This window comes from Heteronotia binoei, chromosome 17 (genome assembly GCF_032191835.1).
Source record: "Heteronotia binoei isolate CCM8104 ecotype False Entrance Well chromosome 17, APGP_CSIRO_Hbin_v1, whole genome shotgun sequence".
In the NCBI taxonomy this organism is placed as follows: domain Eukaryota; kingdom Metazoa; phylum Chordata; class Lepidosauria; order Squamata; family Gekkonidae; genus Heteronotia; species Heteronotia binoei.
This window is the reverse complement of record NC_083239.1, coordinates 7894314-7910823: the sequence shown is the minus strand read 5'-3', so window position 1 is coordinate 7910823 and position 16510 is coordinate 7894314. Positions and strand designations below refer to the sequence as shown.

The 16510-nt window shown below is 52.1% G+C and overlaps 1 protein-coding gene and 1 non-coding gene across 2 annotated transcripts in view; both read left to right on the top strand.

Moving 5' to 3' along the window:
- Positions 1–16510, top strand: part of CRYBG2 (crystallin beta-gamma domain containing 2) — a 54646-nt gene that overhangs the window by 12848 nt on the left and 25288 nt on the right. The window contains exons 4-8 of the mRNA XM_060258198.1: positions 1460–1616; positions 4977–5116; positions 6272–6398; positions 7277–7312; positions 16160–16296. Coding sequence (XP_060114181.1) covers positions 1460–1616; positions 4977–5116; positions 6272–6398; positions 7277–7312; positions 16160–16296 — 597 coding nt within the window. The remainder of the gene's footprint in view (positions 1–1459; positions 1617–4976; positions 5117–6271; positions 6399–7276; positions 7313–16159; positions 16297–16510) is intronic.
- On the top strand, positions 6671–6737 carry TRNAV-GAC (transfer RNA valine (anticodon GAC)). Its single transcript has one exon. It is a non-coding gene; the product is annotated as a tRNA-Val (tRNA).

The following is a 16510-nucleotide window of genomic DNA, read 5'->3' as shown; positions in this document are numbered from 1 at the left end:
AGAGAGCTGCTGTTTGCGGCAGTGAGCAGTTCCCCAGACCATTTAAAGTTAGAAAATGGGCAAGCAGGAAAGCTTTAAACCTCTTCTCTCTGTGCATCATGGCTAGGGTTGCCAATCCCCAGGTGTGGGCAGGGGATCCCCCGGTTTGGAGGCCCTCCCCCCGCTTCAGGGTCGTCAGAAAGCGGGGGGAGGGGAGGGGAGGTCTGCTGGGAACTCTGTTATTCCCTATGGAGATTTATTCCCATAGAAAATCATGGAGAATTGATCCGCGGGTATCTGGGGCTCTGGGGGGCTGTTTTTTGGGGTAGATGCACCAAATTTTCAGTACGGCATCTAGTGTCTCTCCCCAAAATATCCCCCAAGTTTCAAAACGATTGGACCAGGGGGTCCAATTCTATGAGCCCCCAAAGAAGGTGCCCCTATCCTTCATTATTTTCTATGGAAGGAAGGCATTGAAAAGGTTTGCCGTCCCTTTCAATGTGATGGCCAGAACTCCCGTTGGAGTTCAATGATGCTTGTCACAGCCTTGATCTTGGCTCCACCCTTAATGTCTCCTGGCTCCACCCCCAAAGTCTCCTGGCTCCACCCCCAAAGTCCCCAGATATTTCTTGAATTGGACTTGGCAACCCTAATCATGGCTCCAATCTGAATCAGGCCTGCACATGCCTGGGAGCTGAATTCCTAGCATGGAACTTATTGTGTACCGGACTTAATATTTCATTGAGCATTCATGCGCGCCCAACTAAGCAAGGGACAGAGACTCATGATACTAATAAGACCTGGACTCAGTGGGTTTGGTGTGAAGCTCAACTGTAGTGATTTGTTATTGGGGGCCTGCGAGGGGGGGGGGGGATGTTCCTGTGCATGCATATAATCAGGGTCACGGCCCATGTTGTCTTGTTCCGGAGTTCTCAAAAAAGCATGTTCCTATTTTGCACATCTATGCATCGAATCCAGTATTTAACAGAACTCCAGGCGTACAACTCCAGCCACAAGGACTTTATAAGGTGTGAATTGTAACTATCTAGTAGGTTCGCAGGCACAGAAAGATCCTCCAAAATAGCTACGATCCTTTAATTGCCATTGACTGTGCTCCTCCCACTGGGTCACAGCTTTGCCCCAGTGGGAAGAGTCTCGGTACACTTTGACTGCTCTGGAATCCAGGCTACACAGCTGCCCCGGTTGATTTTGCTGGCGAGAAGCAGAATCTGGACGTTTCAAAAGACTTGTCCTCCGAAAACGAGGCTGCGGAGAACAGGTGTCAGAAAAGAGGACTGCACTCTGACAGCCTCCAAAAAGAGGACGTCTAAGCAAAATACTGTACCTGTTTCAAAGCCACAGGTATACGGTCCCTCCCAGGCCAGTCAGTTTGTCATAATTGCCCCTAGCCACAGAATATTAATTATGCTCATTATTCTCTGTGGGGTTAAACCAAATGTCAACTTCCTGGATCTTCCAGCTGGTTGATGTATGAGAAACCTCGGTTTCATGGGCGGAAGTGTGTGCTGGCAGAAGGCAACGTGGAGCTCACCAACCCCTGGAAAATGTACCGTAAAGAAGGAGAAGCAGCTGAGGATATGCCGTTCCATATTGGTTCCCTCAAGAGGGTTGTGCGGGTAAGCAGACCAGAGAGTAAGGTCTTTCTCCTCCTGGTAGCCAGTTGGTCAGTGATCCAAGACTTCACACGTGGAAAACTGTTCCACTGCACATTGGTACTTGGGCTGTCACTTAATTTTAAAAAATCCTAGGTCAAAATAGTTGAAACGCCTGGAGATCCATGATTAGAATTTCCTGACATCTTTTAAATTTAAGTTTCTACTGCGTGGGGTCCCAAGGAGGGGAAGAGGAAGGCTTAATCCTCCCTAATCAGGAGAGAGACAGTGGCACACCACCTGTTAGTCCCTTGCCTTGAAAATCCTACCAGGCTGCCATATGTTGCTTGCAACTTGACAGCACGACTCCCGCGCCAAATCAGGACCCGGCACGGGTGAAATTTAGCTTTCGAATGTCCTCCCACCGTCTTGTCCGTTTGACTCTTAGACAGTTCGTTTAAGCTTTAAACTGATCGATCGACTAAACCTGCATAAATTTGCACATCAGTAGAAAATTGTCGGCGAGGGGACAAAGGATATTTTTTTTTTCCACTCTGGTTTTGAATGATGTACACGTGTCACAGGCAGCGGGGCCAATTGTTAGCAAACAGAACAGCGGGCTGCTTGGTCCCCAAAATGACCCAAGATGGCACTTCCAACCCTGAGAGCCCTGGCTTGTTTGGCCACCCCGACCCATTTGTACTTGTTCAACCCTCAAATTTTTACTAGTTCAACCATCAAATTTACTTCAACCATCAAATTTTCAGCCTCACTTTTTGGGCACAATTCATGAGATTTCTTGCAAATCGAGAGAGGTAGATTAGCATTTAAGGTGCCTCATGCCCTGTCCACTCCAGCTTTTTTTTGCTAGATCCAACTAGAGCCCCGTTCCCCTAGACCAGGGGTCCTCAAACTACGGCCCGCGGGCCAGATGCGGCCCGCTGAGGACGTTTATGCGGCCCGCCGGGTTATGGCAAAATCAGACCAGAAGTGACGTTCGACCTAAACTCGCGTTAGCAACGCACACTTCCGGCACTGGGCTGAGGCGACGGAGACAGAGTGTGAGGTGATACTGAGGTGAGGTGAGTTCCCAGGCCGGGGTGTGTGTTGTGGGGAAGGGAGAGTAGGCTTCCCAATCCCCAGGTCCCAGCAGGCAATCCCCCGGTTTTACAGGCTTCCCCCCTCCCCCAGCCAGCTGGCCGGCGGGGGAAGCCCCACCCCCACAGCCATTATGCACCTCCATGAACGATTCCCATAGGGAATGATGGGGAATTGATCTGCGGGTATTGGGGGCTCGGGGGGGCTGTTTTTGGAGGTAGAGGTGCCAAATTTTTAGTATAGCATCTAGTGCCTCTCCCCAAGATACCTCCCAAGTTTCAAAAGGATTGGACTAGGGGGTCCAATTCTATGAGCCCCAAAATAAGGTGCCCCTATCCTTCATTATTTTCTATGGAAGGAAGGCATTTTAAAAGGTGTGCTGTCCCTTTAAATATGATGGCCAGAACTCCCTTGGAGTTCAATTATGCTTGTCACACCCTTGCTCCTGGCTCCGCCCCCATGTCTCCTGGCCCCACCCCCAAAGTCTCCTGGCTCCACCCTCAAAGTCCCCAGATATTTCTTGAATTGGACTTGGCAACCCTACTGGCTCCGCTTTGGGGCTCTGGCAAGGGTTGCCAATCCCCAGGTGGGGGCAGGGGATCCCCCGGTTTGGAGCCCCCCCCCACTCCAGGGTCATCAGAAAGCCCCGGGGGGGGAGGGGGGAGGGAAAGGTCTGCTGGGAACTCTGCTATTCTGTATGGAATCTAATTCCTATAGGAAATAATGCAGAATTGATCCGCAGGTGTCTGGGGCTTGGGGGGGGGGCTGTTTTTTGAGGTAGAGGCACCAAGTTTTCAGCGTAGCATCCAGTGCCTCTCTCCAAAATATCCGCCAAGTTTCCAAAAGATTGGACCAGGAGGTCCAATTCTATGAGCCCCCAAAGAAGGTGTCCCTGTCCTTCATTGTTTCCAAGGGAAGAAAGGCATGTGCGGTCCCTTTAAATGTGATGGCCAGAACTCCCCTGGAGTTCAGTGATGCTTGTCACACCTTTGCTCCTGGCTCCACCCCCAGTGTCTCCTGGCTCCACCCCCAAAGTCTCCTGGCTCCACCCCAAAGTCCCCAGCTATTTCTTGAATTGGACTTGGCAGCCCTAAGGGAGAGAGATGCAGAAGACGGAGAACTGACGGCCCGCGGCCTTGTACAGTAACGGCAGTCCGGCCCTCCAACAGTCTGAGGGACAGTGAACTGGCCCCCTATTTAAAAAGTTTGAGGACCCCTGCCCTAGACTTTAGAGCCCCACTCCTCTGAAAATAATTAGTGCTGCCCATGTTGTTATTTTGTTGTCTTATGCTGATGGTAGTTTTTTGAAGACTCAGCAGCTGTCTTTAATTAAAAATCCACAGAATGAATGGACAGATGTTTGCACACCGGCCATTTAGCCCGAAATTGCCATCGTCTGCTCAATTTTAACAGAAAACGCAGACCATGTCGTTGACAGCCTATTGCATTGCATTATCTTCCTTCTCACCATTCTATTTTATTTTAGACCTGAGTTGTGGTGATTTTTTTTAAAAAACATAAAGTGTAATTGTCCAATATAGATAATTGAGTTTTCACAGGTCTACTGTCTCTTTAAAATTTTTCTCCTTCCTTTCTACTTCTAATTTCAAAAAATTGTTCATTATCAGTTCTCGGGTGGGGTTTTGCAGCCAAAGCCATTGGCATTGTTTTAAATATTTTTATCCTTATTATGAAATTATGGTAATAAAAATATTTTGAAAGAGCACTCTATCTACTGCAAAGTGCAGGTGGGGGCCACCAGGCCTCGGATTCAGCAGGAGCTCACAGGAGCACAGCTCCGGAACCTTTCTGAGAGTCCCCCCTCCTCCTCCCCACCTTGTCCATTGAATAGTAGGTGCAGCTGCATAACGATCCCTGGATGAGCTCCACCACCTGTTTTTCTACAGAGCAACCCCTGGGGGCCACAAGAGGCTAACAGCACGAGGGCAGCATTGGAATATATTTCTTTGTATGTGAAATCAGCTTAGCCAGAGGAGAGCAAGAGTTTTCCAGCTCTTTCCCCTCTTAACTGGACAATACTACATCAGCAAGTTGAAGTGTGGTGGTCATAATGTTGGACTAAGGTCCGGGAGTCCTCGGTTCAAATCTCCACTCTGCCATGGAGTATCACCAGATGACCCTGGGCCAGTCACTCTCTCGCAGCCCAGCCTACCTCGCAGGGTTGTTCAGATAAAATGGGGAGTGAGGAGAGCAATGTTGTATTCCATTTTGTGTCCCTGTGTGTGTGTGTGTATAAATAAATAAATAAATGTACTCTGTTCAAAGGACTACAGGGTTCCCGAGATCAGTTTGTTTATGGAAGAAAATGGAGAAGGTGCGAAACAGACGTTCACTGATTCCTCGGAGGACATGCAGATTCATGGCCAGCCTTTGAGGGCAGCTTCTATCATTGTACACTCTGGCCTGTAAGACACACATTTAAAGTGCTTTATAATAATAACAATAATAATAGCTTTTATTTAAACTCCGCCCTCCCCGCCTAGGCAGGCTCAGGGCGGCTAACAAGACATGGTAAACCATGATACAAATAAACAGAATACAATCATTAATAATTTAAGCAGTAAAACCAATAAAACAGTATAACGCTATAGTACAATCAGAATATGTGCAAGATGGCTCGATGTTATTGATATTATCAGGAGTTGCGTCTTAAAAAACTAATTGGAAGAGGGCAGTTTTGCAAGCCCTACGGAACTGGTTAAGATCCCGTAGGGCCCGCACCTTTTCCGGCTTTGGGAATTCATGGTATGAAGAGACCTAGAACTTGGCTGTTTTGTAGAGTGTGAGTGACCCTCCTCATGGCGACCCAAGCCAGGGCCAGCACACAGCGTGTTGGTCCTTGAGGTGGAAAACGCCAATCAGTGTCACCCTTTTCTAACACTGACTTGGGGCATCATCTGTGGGAGGTTCTCCTGCACAACTTCCACTGAGATAAATCAGGAGCTGTCGTAAGGGTTTAGCAGTGTAAGAGCTGAGCAGCACCTTTACAGGTGGGTCAAAAGGTGACGCTGAACCTGCTGGAGCCACGGCTGCAACATCATACAAAGACATGCAGCTACCAAGTGGATGGATGGCACAAGCTGGCCCTGGTCGAGGACAGCTGGATGTCTTTTGGGCTGGGGACCATCAGCAGACGTTGATCACCTGAGCACAAGGCTCTGTTGGGGGTATATAAAGGAAATACCAAGATACATTTCGGGGCTCCCAGATGTTCACTGTATGCCCCCCCATAGGCCACAGCGTGAGACACTGGGCCTGGAGTGGGTCTTCTCCAATCCAGGGTGGATGAAACATGTTGCTAGCCTGACATGGGAGCTTTAAGCTGGGAGTTCATCTGGCATAAAGTTTTACTGAAGTGACCAAGAGCTAAATTGAAGGCCAGGTTCCTGTTGCTTATACCTGGGCTGGCCGATCCAGAGGCCTTGTGTCACTTGCTGGAGATGCACACCTCTGTTCCTATCTGGGACTACTGTGTGAACATGTTTTCCAGTTTAGTGGCTACACATTAGTACCAAAATCCACCAGCCGGTCATTGTTCTCTCTGTAATTTTGCACTGCAGGTGGCTTGTTTATTTGAAACCGTTCTTTGATGATGACCCATATGTCTTGGAGCCAGGTGGATATCCCAATTTGCAAGCCTGGGGGGCAAAGGACCCCTCCGTCTGTTCCATGCATCCAATTAAGCTAGTAAGTATTTTATGGCAGCATCTGATGAAATGCAAACTACGTCTGATAGGAGGGACGGTGGCTCAGTGGTAGAGCATCTGCTTGGGAAGCAGAAGGTCCCAGGTTCAATCCCTGGCATCTCCATAAAGGGTCCAGGCAAGTAGGCGTGAAAATCCTCAGCTTGAGACCCTGGAGAGCTGCTGCCAGTCTGAGAAGACAATACTGACTTTGATGGACAAAGGGTCTGATTCAGTATAAGGCAGCTTCATATGTTCATATGCTTGGGGAGGGACGGTGGCTCAGTGTTAGAGCATCTGCTTGACAAGCAGAAGGTCCCAGGTTCAATCCCTGGCATCTCCAAAAAAGGGTCTAGGCAAATAGGTGTGAAAAACCTCAGCCTGAGACCCTGGAGAGCCGCTGCCAGTCTGAGGAGACAATACTGACTTTGATGGACCGAGGGTCTGATTCAGTAGAAGGCAGCTTCATATGTAGGAGGGATGGTGGCTCAGTGGTAGAGTATCTGCTTGGGAAGCAGAAGGTCCCAGGTTCAATCCCCGGCATCTCCAAAAAGGGTCCAGGCAAATAGGTGTGAAAAAGCTCAGCTTGAGACCCTGGAGAGCCGCTGCCAGTCTGAGGAGACAATACTGGCTTTGATGGACCAAAGGTCTGATTCAGTATAAGGCAGCTTCATATGTTCATATGTTAGTCTCTTGAAAACCATAAGATGGCTGCAGCTTGGCACACCACTTTCCAGTACCACCTCAAGGTGATATATCCCCCCCCTTTCTCATCAGAAATTCCAGAACATTTACAGATCCAGCTCAGCAGAGAACTGAAAATGAAGACACAGTGTGCAGATCCTCTCACAGAACTCTCACTTTGGTTTATTCTAATTTCAGGGTTGTCCTGTTGTAGAGAAACCCAGGGATCCCAAGGTAAGAAGAAAAACAAACTGCTCCTACTTCTAAGCACAGGATGAAAATATTTCCCAGCAGTAAAGGACGGTAGAGAACTTAGGACCGAACGAGACATGACAACATCTTCATGGCTACCACATAAGGTTGCCAATCTCTAGACCACAGAAATCAGTTTCATTGGAGAAACTGGAGGGCAAACTCTATGGCATTATAGTCAGCTGAAGTCCCTCCCCAGTCTCTACACCCAAATCTCCATATAAAGTACCAGGCTTGGAGACGAGCGTAGGGCAACATAGTTTATTGCATGGTACAATACAAGATGGAGAGAGCGAGCACGCGGGCCGGATCCCGCATATATACAGTTGCCGGACTATTCTCCCTGCTGGCCGGTCCAATGCCGACCAGCCGTATTTCCCGCCACAAGCTGTGATTGGCGGATCGTTGCGCCCAGCGCGGAGGCACCTGGATGTTTCTCAGTTACCTCCGCGGCTGGGGTGGACTGATGTCATTCTGCTGTTGTGGCCATTATGAACTGGTTGCGCTCTGCGAACGCCATACACTACACTCCTCCCCCCTTAGTTAGTGACATAGTCCTGGAGGTAGGCGGGAGGCCGGCGCTCCCGTGTTGAACGCCTAGGAGTTGCTTGTGGTGCCGGGGCTACTTCCGCATCTGGGGTTTCCCCGGGGGTTTGAGCGTTGGTGGGTTGTGGGTCGGGGTCCGAGGGTTGGTCCGCCTCTGCCGGTGTGTGTGGCCGTGGTGCTGGTGCAGGGGTCGTTGGGTGCCCCTCGGACCCTGCCCCCTCCCTCGTTTCCGTGGGTACCTCTGGGAGAGTCCGGCGGCGTAACTGGTCGATGTGCCGGTGTAGGATCTGGCCCCCCTCGGTGGATACCTCGTAGTGGCGGGAACCCACGACCCGTAGTACCCGCCCGGCTACCCACTCTGGGCCTGAAGCGTAGTTGCGGGCGAACACTGGGTCCCCCGCGAAGAACCCCCTAGCCGCGTCTCTGACCTCCGGGGACCCTCGCATGTCGGGGGCTCTGTCGGGGTTTAGCCGATCTAGCCTTGTGGTGAGCTTGCGTCCCATGAGGAGCTCGGCTGGGCTGACCCCGGTGACTGGGTTTGGAATGACCCGGTTGTCGAAGAGGAACGCGGCTAGCCGGTGGTCCCAATCGCCTTGCACTATTCTGCCCAGGGCCTCTTTTGTTGTTCGGACCATCCGCTCGGCCTGGCCGTTGGTGGCCGGGTGGAAGGGAGCTGACCGGATGTGTCTAATGAGGTACCTCTGGAGGAACGCCTGGAAGTCCCCCGAGGTGAACGCTGCCCCGTTGTCCGAGACTATGGTGTCCGGAATACCGTGGGTGCACAGGACCCTGCGTAGTGCTCTAATGGCTGCTGCTGACGAGGTAGACCCTACGGGGATGACCTCTAACCATTTTGTGTATGCATCTACAATGATTAGGAAGATCTGTCCCTGGAACGGCCCGGCAAAATCAATGTGGAGCCGGGACCACGGTTTCCTTGTGGTCTCCCACCGTGTAGCCGGGGCGCTGGGTGGATCCGGCCGCGACTCCTGGCATGTGCTGCATCTCCGGACCCAGTTCTCTATCTCCCCGTCCATCCCCGGCCACCATACGTAGCTCCTGGCCAGGGCCTTCATTCTCACTATGCCTGGGTGTGTTTCGTGGAGTGATTCCAAGACCCGTTTCTGTAGAGGGGGGGGGACCACTACCCTGCTCCCCCATAGTAGGCACCCTTTGTGGGCTGCGAGTTCCTCCCTTCGCATTTTGTAGGGTTTGAACTCTTCCCCCATGTCCCCCTCTGGCCACCCCCTCACCACCCAGTCGAGCACCCGTGCTAGGGTTTTGTTTTTTCCGGTGGCTCTAGCCACCTCCGCCGCGTGGAGGGGCTGCTCCGGAAGTGACTCGATTGACATGACCTGGTGTGCTGGGGCTGGATCGGGGCCTGTGTCAGGGAGCGGCAACCGGCTGAGAGCGTCCGCGTGACCCATTGCCTTGCCCGCCCTGTGTACCAGCGTGTAGGTGTACGAGTTGAGGAATTGATTCCACCTCAACACCCTCTGGGACAGGATTTGGGGGGTTTGGCGGTCTGGGGCCAACAGACCCAAAAGCGGCTTATGGTCCGTCGCTATTGTGAACCGGCGCCCATACAAATAATCGTTGAATTTATGGACCCCCGCTACTATGGCCAGGGCCTCCTTGTCGATTTGCGCATAGTTCCGTTCCGCCGAAGTCAGGGTGCGTGAGTAGTATGCGACCGGGACCTCCCGGCCATCCGGTAACTGGTGCCCCAGGACAGCGCCCACCCCGTACGGCGATGCATCGCATGCCAGGATGACCGGGAGGCGCTCGTCGAAGTGGTGCAGCACCGCGTTGGAGACCAGGACGTCCTTAACTGCCTGGAAGGCGACGGCTTGCTTCTTCCCCCACACCCATGGAGCTTTTTTGTCCAGTAACCGGTGTAGGGGTTCGGCGAGGGCCGCCTTGTGGGGTATGAACGTGTGGTAGAAATTGAGGACCCCCAAGAAGCTCTGTAGCTCCGCTTTACACATGGGGGCAGGGGCTTGAACGATGGCCCTAGTCTTTTCCTCGGTCGGGTGGATTCCCTCCGCGTCCACTGCGAATCCCAGGAACTCCACCCGCGGCACCCCCAGCATGCACTTCTCCCTTTTAACTTTTAGTCCAGCGGCTTGAAAACGGCGGAGCACCTCCCGGAGGCGGTTGCGGAATTCCTCGGGGTCCGGGGCGGCGATTAAAACATCGTCGAAAAACGGCTGGACTCCGGGGATCCCTTTAAGGAGAGCATCCATGATACTCTGGAAGATTCCCGGAGCCACGCTGACCCCAAACTGTAACCTGTTCACCCTGAACGCCCCCCTGTGGGTAACTATCGTCTGTGCCTCCGCCGTTTTGGCGTCCACCGGGAGCTGCTGGTAGGCTTGTGCCAGGTCCAACTTCCCGAAAATCTTAGACCCCGCCAGGGCTGCCAGCACGTGGCTGACCACTGGCACCGGGTATGGGTTGTCTTGGAGCGCTTTGTTAATTGTGCACTTGTAATCTGCACATATCCGCACGTCTCCATTAGGTTTGACCGGAGTCACTATGGGGGTCTCCCACATAGCGTAATCGACCGGCTCCAGGACCCCTTGGGCTACTAGGCGGTCCAACTCTGCCTCGATCTTGGGCTTCAAGGCGAAGGGGACCCTCCTTGCCTTGAGCCGGATCGGTCTGACCGTCGGGTCGAGCGGTAGGGAGATGGCCGGGCCCTTGTAACTACCCAGCGACCCATCAAATACGTCGGGGAACTCTCCGCACACCTCCCCGAACCCTCCTGCTGTGGCTGTGCGCGCCACCTCTATTCGGATTCCCAAGGGGCCAAACCATGCAAGACCCAACAGGGTGGTAAGCGGCCGCCTGACCACCAGGATGTCTAGGGGGCCTTTGAAGGACCCCCGCTCCACCAGCACCCGTGCCCACCCCGCTATTTGGAGCGGGTTTTGCTGGAAGTCCCGCAATATGAAATTTGCTGGTCGCAGCTGCAGCCCTTGGCCGGGGCGTAGCCTTCTCAGGGTCTCCTCCGCTATTATGGAGATGGAGGAGCCTGAGTCCACTTCCATGGTGCAGGGGGCCCCGTCTATGAGGACTGCCATCGTTATCTTGTTGGGGGTGGTCAGGGGCAAATTCAGTACCTGAAGTGAGGTGGAGGCTGTGGAGTGGGACTCTGCGGCCTCGTGGTGTGCGGTCGGTCGCGGGCGGTTGGGCTTGGCTCGGCAAGCCCGCGCTATGTGGCCGGTCTTCCCGCAGCTTCTGCAGTCCCAGGTCCGGTACTGGCAGTCCCGCCGATCGTGGGGGTCGCCGCAGCTGGCGCATTTCGCCCTTTCGCTGGTGCGCTGACTCGGCCGTTCGTGGGCTCGGGGGCGCTGTGGAGCTCGGGCGGCGGGTCCTGCGGCGCGTCGCGTCTGGAAGGCTTCTCCCTCGTCCTGGTGCTCGGGGTCCAGCTCCTCGTGGTGGGCGGTCTCAGTCTTGGCCCGGGGGAACGTCCTGGCGGTCCTCTCCCACGCTACCGCCTCGCTGAAGGCGCCCTGGAGGGTGAGCTCTTCTTTGGCGAAGAGCTTCTGCTGGAGCCTTTCGTCGCGGAGGCCCCACGTGAATCGGTCGGCCAGGGTTTCCTCCAGCTGGGGAAAGTTGCAGTTCCCGGCGAGTTTGCGGAGGGCTGCCAAGTAGTCCGCGGCTGACTCTCCTGCGGTCTGGTCCCTTTTGTGGAACATGAATCTGCGAGCCACCCGTGAGGGCTGCGGCAAGAAGTGGCCCGTGAGGAGCCTGATGATCTCCTCGTAGGATTTCTCCGCCAGGCGGGCAGGCGCCGAGAGACCCTTGGCGATCTCGAACGTGGCTGGCCCGCAGACGCTCAGGAGAACATCCCTCTTTGCTCCGGCGTCGGTGATCTTGTTGGCCCGGAGGTAGAACTCGACCCGTTCCGAGTAGGACTCCCAGCCCTCTGGATTTGCAGGGTCGAAGGGCTCGAGGTAGCCGGTGATTCCGCCCTGGTTGGCCATGGTGGCGGCGGCGGTCGTGTCCGGTCGTTCGTTGCCCAAGGTCTCCGTCGTAGCCGATGAGGCTAGGATCCCATCCTCGTCGCCACTATAAAGTACCAGGCTTGGAGACGAGCGTAGGGCAACATAGTTTATTGCATGGTACAATACAAGATGGAGAGAGCGAGCATGCGGGCCGGATCCCGCATATATACAGTTGCCGGACTATTCTCCCTGCTGGCCGGTCCAATGCCGACCAGCCGTATTTCCCGCCACAAGCTGTGATTGGCGGATCGTTGCGCCCAGCGCGGAGGCACCTGGATGTTTCTCAGTTACCTCCGCGGCTGGGGTGGACTGATGTCATTCTGCTGTTGTGGCCATTATGAACTGGTTGCGCTCTGCGAACGCCATACACTACACTCCAGGAATTTCCCAATCTAGGATTGACAAGGAGGCTGAAGTTGGCTCCAGTTGTTTATTCAAACCTGCTTTGAAATTCAGACCTCTTGGTGGCACTCCAAATAGAAGCTTGTGGTGTCAGAACCAGTGTTTTGTCCGGGCACCGTTGTATGTCTTCTTTCAGGGGACAGTCTCTGGAGTGTGGGAATGAGTCCTTTGGTCCAGTGGTCCAGTGATTGTTCTGGGGTGCAGCATGACTCCAGTGTCCATCTGTGTGATTGTCGTGGGGGCACCCCACTTTGGGGCAGCTGGGGCACTTTGGGCTCTGGACCAGGAAACACCATTTGTACCTTTGAAGAAGAGAGTCCCCTGAAAGTGGTGGTGTATGAGGTGTGGTAGTTCAAATCTTACTTTGGGTCACGGAGGACACACAGTTGTTCAGCTCCTTATTCAATTCTTCTATGAAATACAGGCTTCTTGGTGGCACTCCAAATAGAAGCTTGTGGTACCAGAACCAGCATTTGGACTGAGCACCACTGTAGGGCATCTTGCAGGGGACAGTCTGGGCGTTTTTGCACAGGGCTTACCCCGGAGCGACGTCCCTCTTCACCGCGCAGCGTCTGCGCGGATTTCGCACCAACTGCTCCGCAGAACCTGGAAGAGCCGCGAAGAGCCGGGGCTTTTGCGTCGCAAATGTAAACTGGTTTTTGGCGGTTTACATTTGCGACGCAGAAGGCTGGGAACTTCCTGGTTCCTCGGAGCAGTTGGTGGGAAATCCGCGCAGACGCTGCGCAGTGAAGAGGGACGTCGCTCCGAGGTAAGCTCAGTGGGAAAACAGCCTCTCTGAGGCATGGGGATGTGTCATTGGGGGTGGTCCAATGATTGTGTTTGGGTACAGCCTGACCTTAGTGTCCGCCTGTGTGATTGTCCTGGGGGCACCTCACTTTGGAACAGCTGGCACAAGAACTGTGCTTTGGACCAGGGCACAGCGTATGTTCTTTCAGAGAGGAGAGTTCCCTAAAACATGGAGGTATATGGCATGTGGTGGCCCAGCCCTAATTTTGGTGTGCAGAGGGCATGCAGTTGTTCTCGTTCCTTATTCGAATCTCCTTTGAAATAGAGGTCTTTTGTTGGCAGTCCAAACAGAATCTTGTGGTGCCAAAACCAGTGCCTGGACCAGTCACCACTATATGTAGTCTTTCAGGAGACAGTCTCTGGAACGTGAGGATGTATCATTTGGGGTGGTCCAAAGATTGCTGTGGGGTGCACCTTGGACCCAGTGTCTGCCGAGAGAGGTGAAGCTGCAAAGTACCCGCAATCGGGCCTTCTCCTCTATAGCCCCGAGCCTATGGAACCAACTTCCAGAGGAACTGCGGGCCCTGCGGGACCTTGAACAGTTCCGCAGGGCCTGCAAGACCTTCCTCTTCCGACTGGCTTTCGCTGATGAAAATGGAAATTGCTAAGGACACCGCCATCAAAAAAGCAAAACAGTACTAGCACTTTTACTAATTTAACTTAATTAATTTTAAAACTTAAGCAGAATTTCTAATTAAAATGTTTACGATGTTTAAACGTAATTTTATCTATTTCTGTATAACTAAACCTGAATTATGTTGTTAGCCGCCCTGAGCCTGCTCCGGCGGGGAGGGCGGGATACAAATAAAATTTTGTTGTTGTTGTTGCCTGTGTGATTGTCCTCCACTTCAGAGCAGTTGGCAGGAGAACTGGGCTTTGGACCAGGATAGACCATATGTCCCCTTGAAGGGGAGAGTTCCCTTAATGTGATGGTGTGTTGTTTATTTTGGTTCATACTTTATTTTGGGGTTCAGAGCTTTTAAACTCTCCTCAATGTGTGATTGTCCTCCACTTCAGAGCAGTTGGCAGGAGAACTGGGCTTTGGACCCGGAAACACCATATGTCCCCTTGAAGGGGAGAGTTCCCTTAATGTGATGGTGTGTGGTTTATTTTGGTCCATACTTTATTTTGGGGTTCAGAGCTTTTAAACTCTCCTCGATGTTTTTTTGGAGCGAATTCATGAATAAGCCACGAATAAGGAACTGGGAACCAACTTCAGCCTTCTGGTTTGACATCCCTGCTGCCACAAGGACACTGTTGCTATTTAAAATAATTTTTAAAATGCTGTAAGGGATCAGCTCTTGCTGATGTGGCACTCTTGTGCTCATCTCCACATGCCTCTTCAAGTAGGTGGGGGATGCAGCTATTTTGCCACTTGATACGGTACAAGAAAAAAACAAGAGAGCATTTGGGTCTGCCGCACAGGTCTTCGTTGCATGTTTTAAATTACTTTAAAATGTCAGCATGATCCTTGGGGGGTGGATCCAGGAGTGAGACTGTGACAAGCACAATCGAACTCCAAAGGGAGTTCTGGCAGTCAAATTTAAAGGGATTGCACGCTCAAAGTAAAAAGACATATTTTAAAGAATGAATAACCTTTTCCCTTAAGGATACTAATAGGAGACTGAGGAGCCGGTTTCAGCTATTGAGATCAAGTGGAGGTTGAAAGATCAAACTCCCTTTCCTTTCCCTACTTGAACCTGAGGCAAACGGAGGCTTCACAAGTTAACGTTTTATAGGGGAGGGACGGTGGCTCAGTGGTAGAGCATCTGCTTGGGAAGCGGAAGGTCCCAGGTTCAATCCCTGGCATCTCCAAAAAAGGGTCCAGGCAAATAGGTGTGAAAAAACCTCAGCTTGAGACCCTGGAGAGCCGCTGCCAGTCTGAGAAGACAATACTGACTTTGATGGACCCAAGGTCTGATTCAGTATAAGGCAGCTTCATATTGGGAGGGACGGTGGCTCAGTGGTAGAGCATCTGCTTGGTAAGGAGAAGGTCCCAGGTTCAATCCCCGGCATCTCCAAAAAAGGGTCCAGGCAAATAGGTGTGAAAAAACCTCAGCTTGAGACCCTGGAGAGCCATGAATGGGGCTGTGGCTCAGTGGTAGAGCCTCTGCTTGGGAAGCAGAAGGTCCCAGGTTCAATCCCTGGCATCTCCAACTAAAAAGGGTCCAGGCAAATAGGTGTGAAAAACCTCAGTTTGAGACCCTGGAAAGCAGGGGAGGGACGGTGGCTCAGTGGTAGAGCAAGTGCTTGGGAAGCAGAAGGTCCCAGATTCAATCCCCGGCATCTCCAAAAAAGGGTCCAGGCAAATAGGTGTGAAAAACCTCAGTTTGAGACCCTGGAAAGCAGGGGAGGGACGGTGGCTCAGTGGTAGAGCAAGTGCTTGGGAAGCAGAAGGTCCCAGATTCAATCCCCGGCATCTCCAAAAAAGGGTCCAGGCAAATAGGTGTGAAAAAACCTCAGCTTGAGACCCTGGAGAGCCATGAATGGGGCTGTGGCTCAGTGGTAGAGCCTCTGCTTGGGAAGCAGAGGGTCCCAGGTTCAATCCCTGGCATCTCCAACTAAAAAGGGTCCAGGCAAGTAGGCGTGAAAAGCCTCAGCTGGAGACCCTGGAGAGCCGCTGCCAGTCTGAGAAGACAATACTGACTTTGATGGACCAAAGGTCTGATTCGGTATAAGGCAGCTTCATATGTTCATATGTTCAAAGCTGCAGCAGAGATTGTTGAACTTTGATATGCTTTTCTGAGCCTGGTGAGCCACAGCACCGCATACACACACGACACATCTTTTATAGCTACAGAGCTAGAGAGATGCTCCAAAGAGTATAGGTAGGCTGGAGGGGCAAAAATGTCCTGACCCTTTAATAAAGACTTAATGGGCAGTTTAAGCTTTTTCAGGATGAGCAGATAAATTGATCACTTGGTGAATAACGTTCCATTAAGCCTCTTTTAAAGGGACAGGACATTTTTTTTCCCTCTGGGTTGTTGGCGACTCAAAAGGTCCTTCACCTCTGATCCCTGTTTCTCACTCTTTGTTCTCCATATTTCATGTCTCTCTACAGGCTACGATTTTTGAGAAGCCACATTTCCAGGGCCATTGCTGGGAAGTGAGTCGGGATGTTTACGATTTAAAGAAGCTGGAAAACAATGAAGGCTTCCAGATGGCCACTATGGGGTCTCTAAAAATTGTGGGAGGCTGGTGAGTGTCTGACTGGTGCGGGCACCAAGAAGGGCCTTTTAATGGAATCTCTAAAATTTTGGGTTATGATTTCAAGAAAGTTGCAGAGACGTTTCTGCTGGGATTACAAATAGAAAAATTTCCTAAAGAAGATAGGACTTTAATTTGGTATTTGCTCTCAGCTGCTAGGACATTGTATGCGCAGTTGTGGAAGCAAGAAAAAATACCAGAGAAA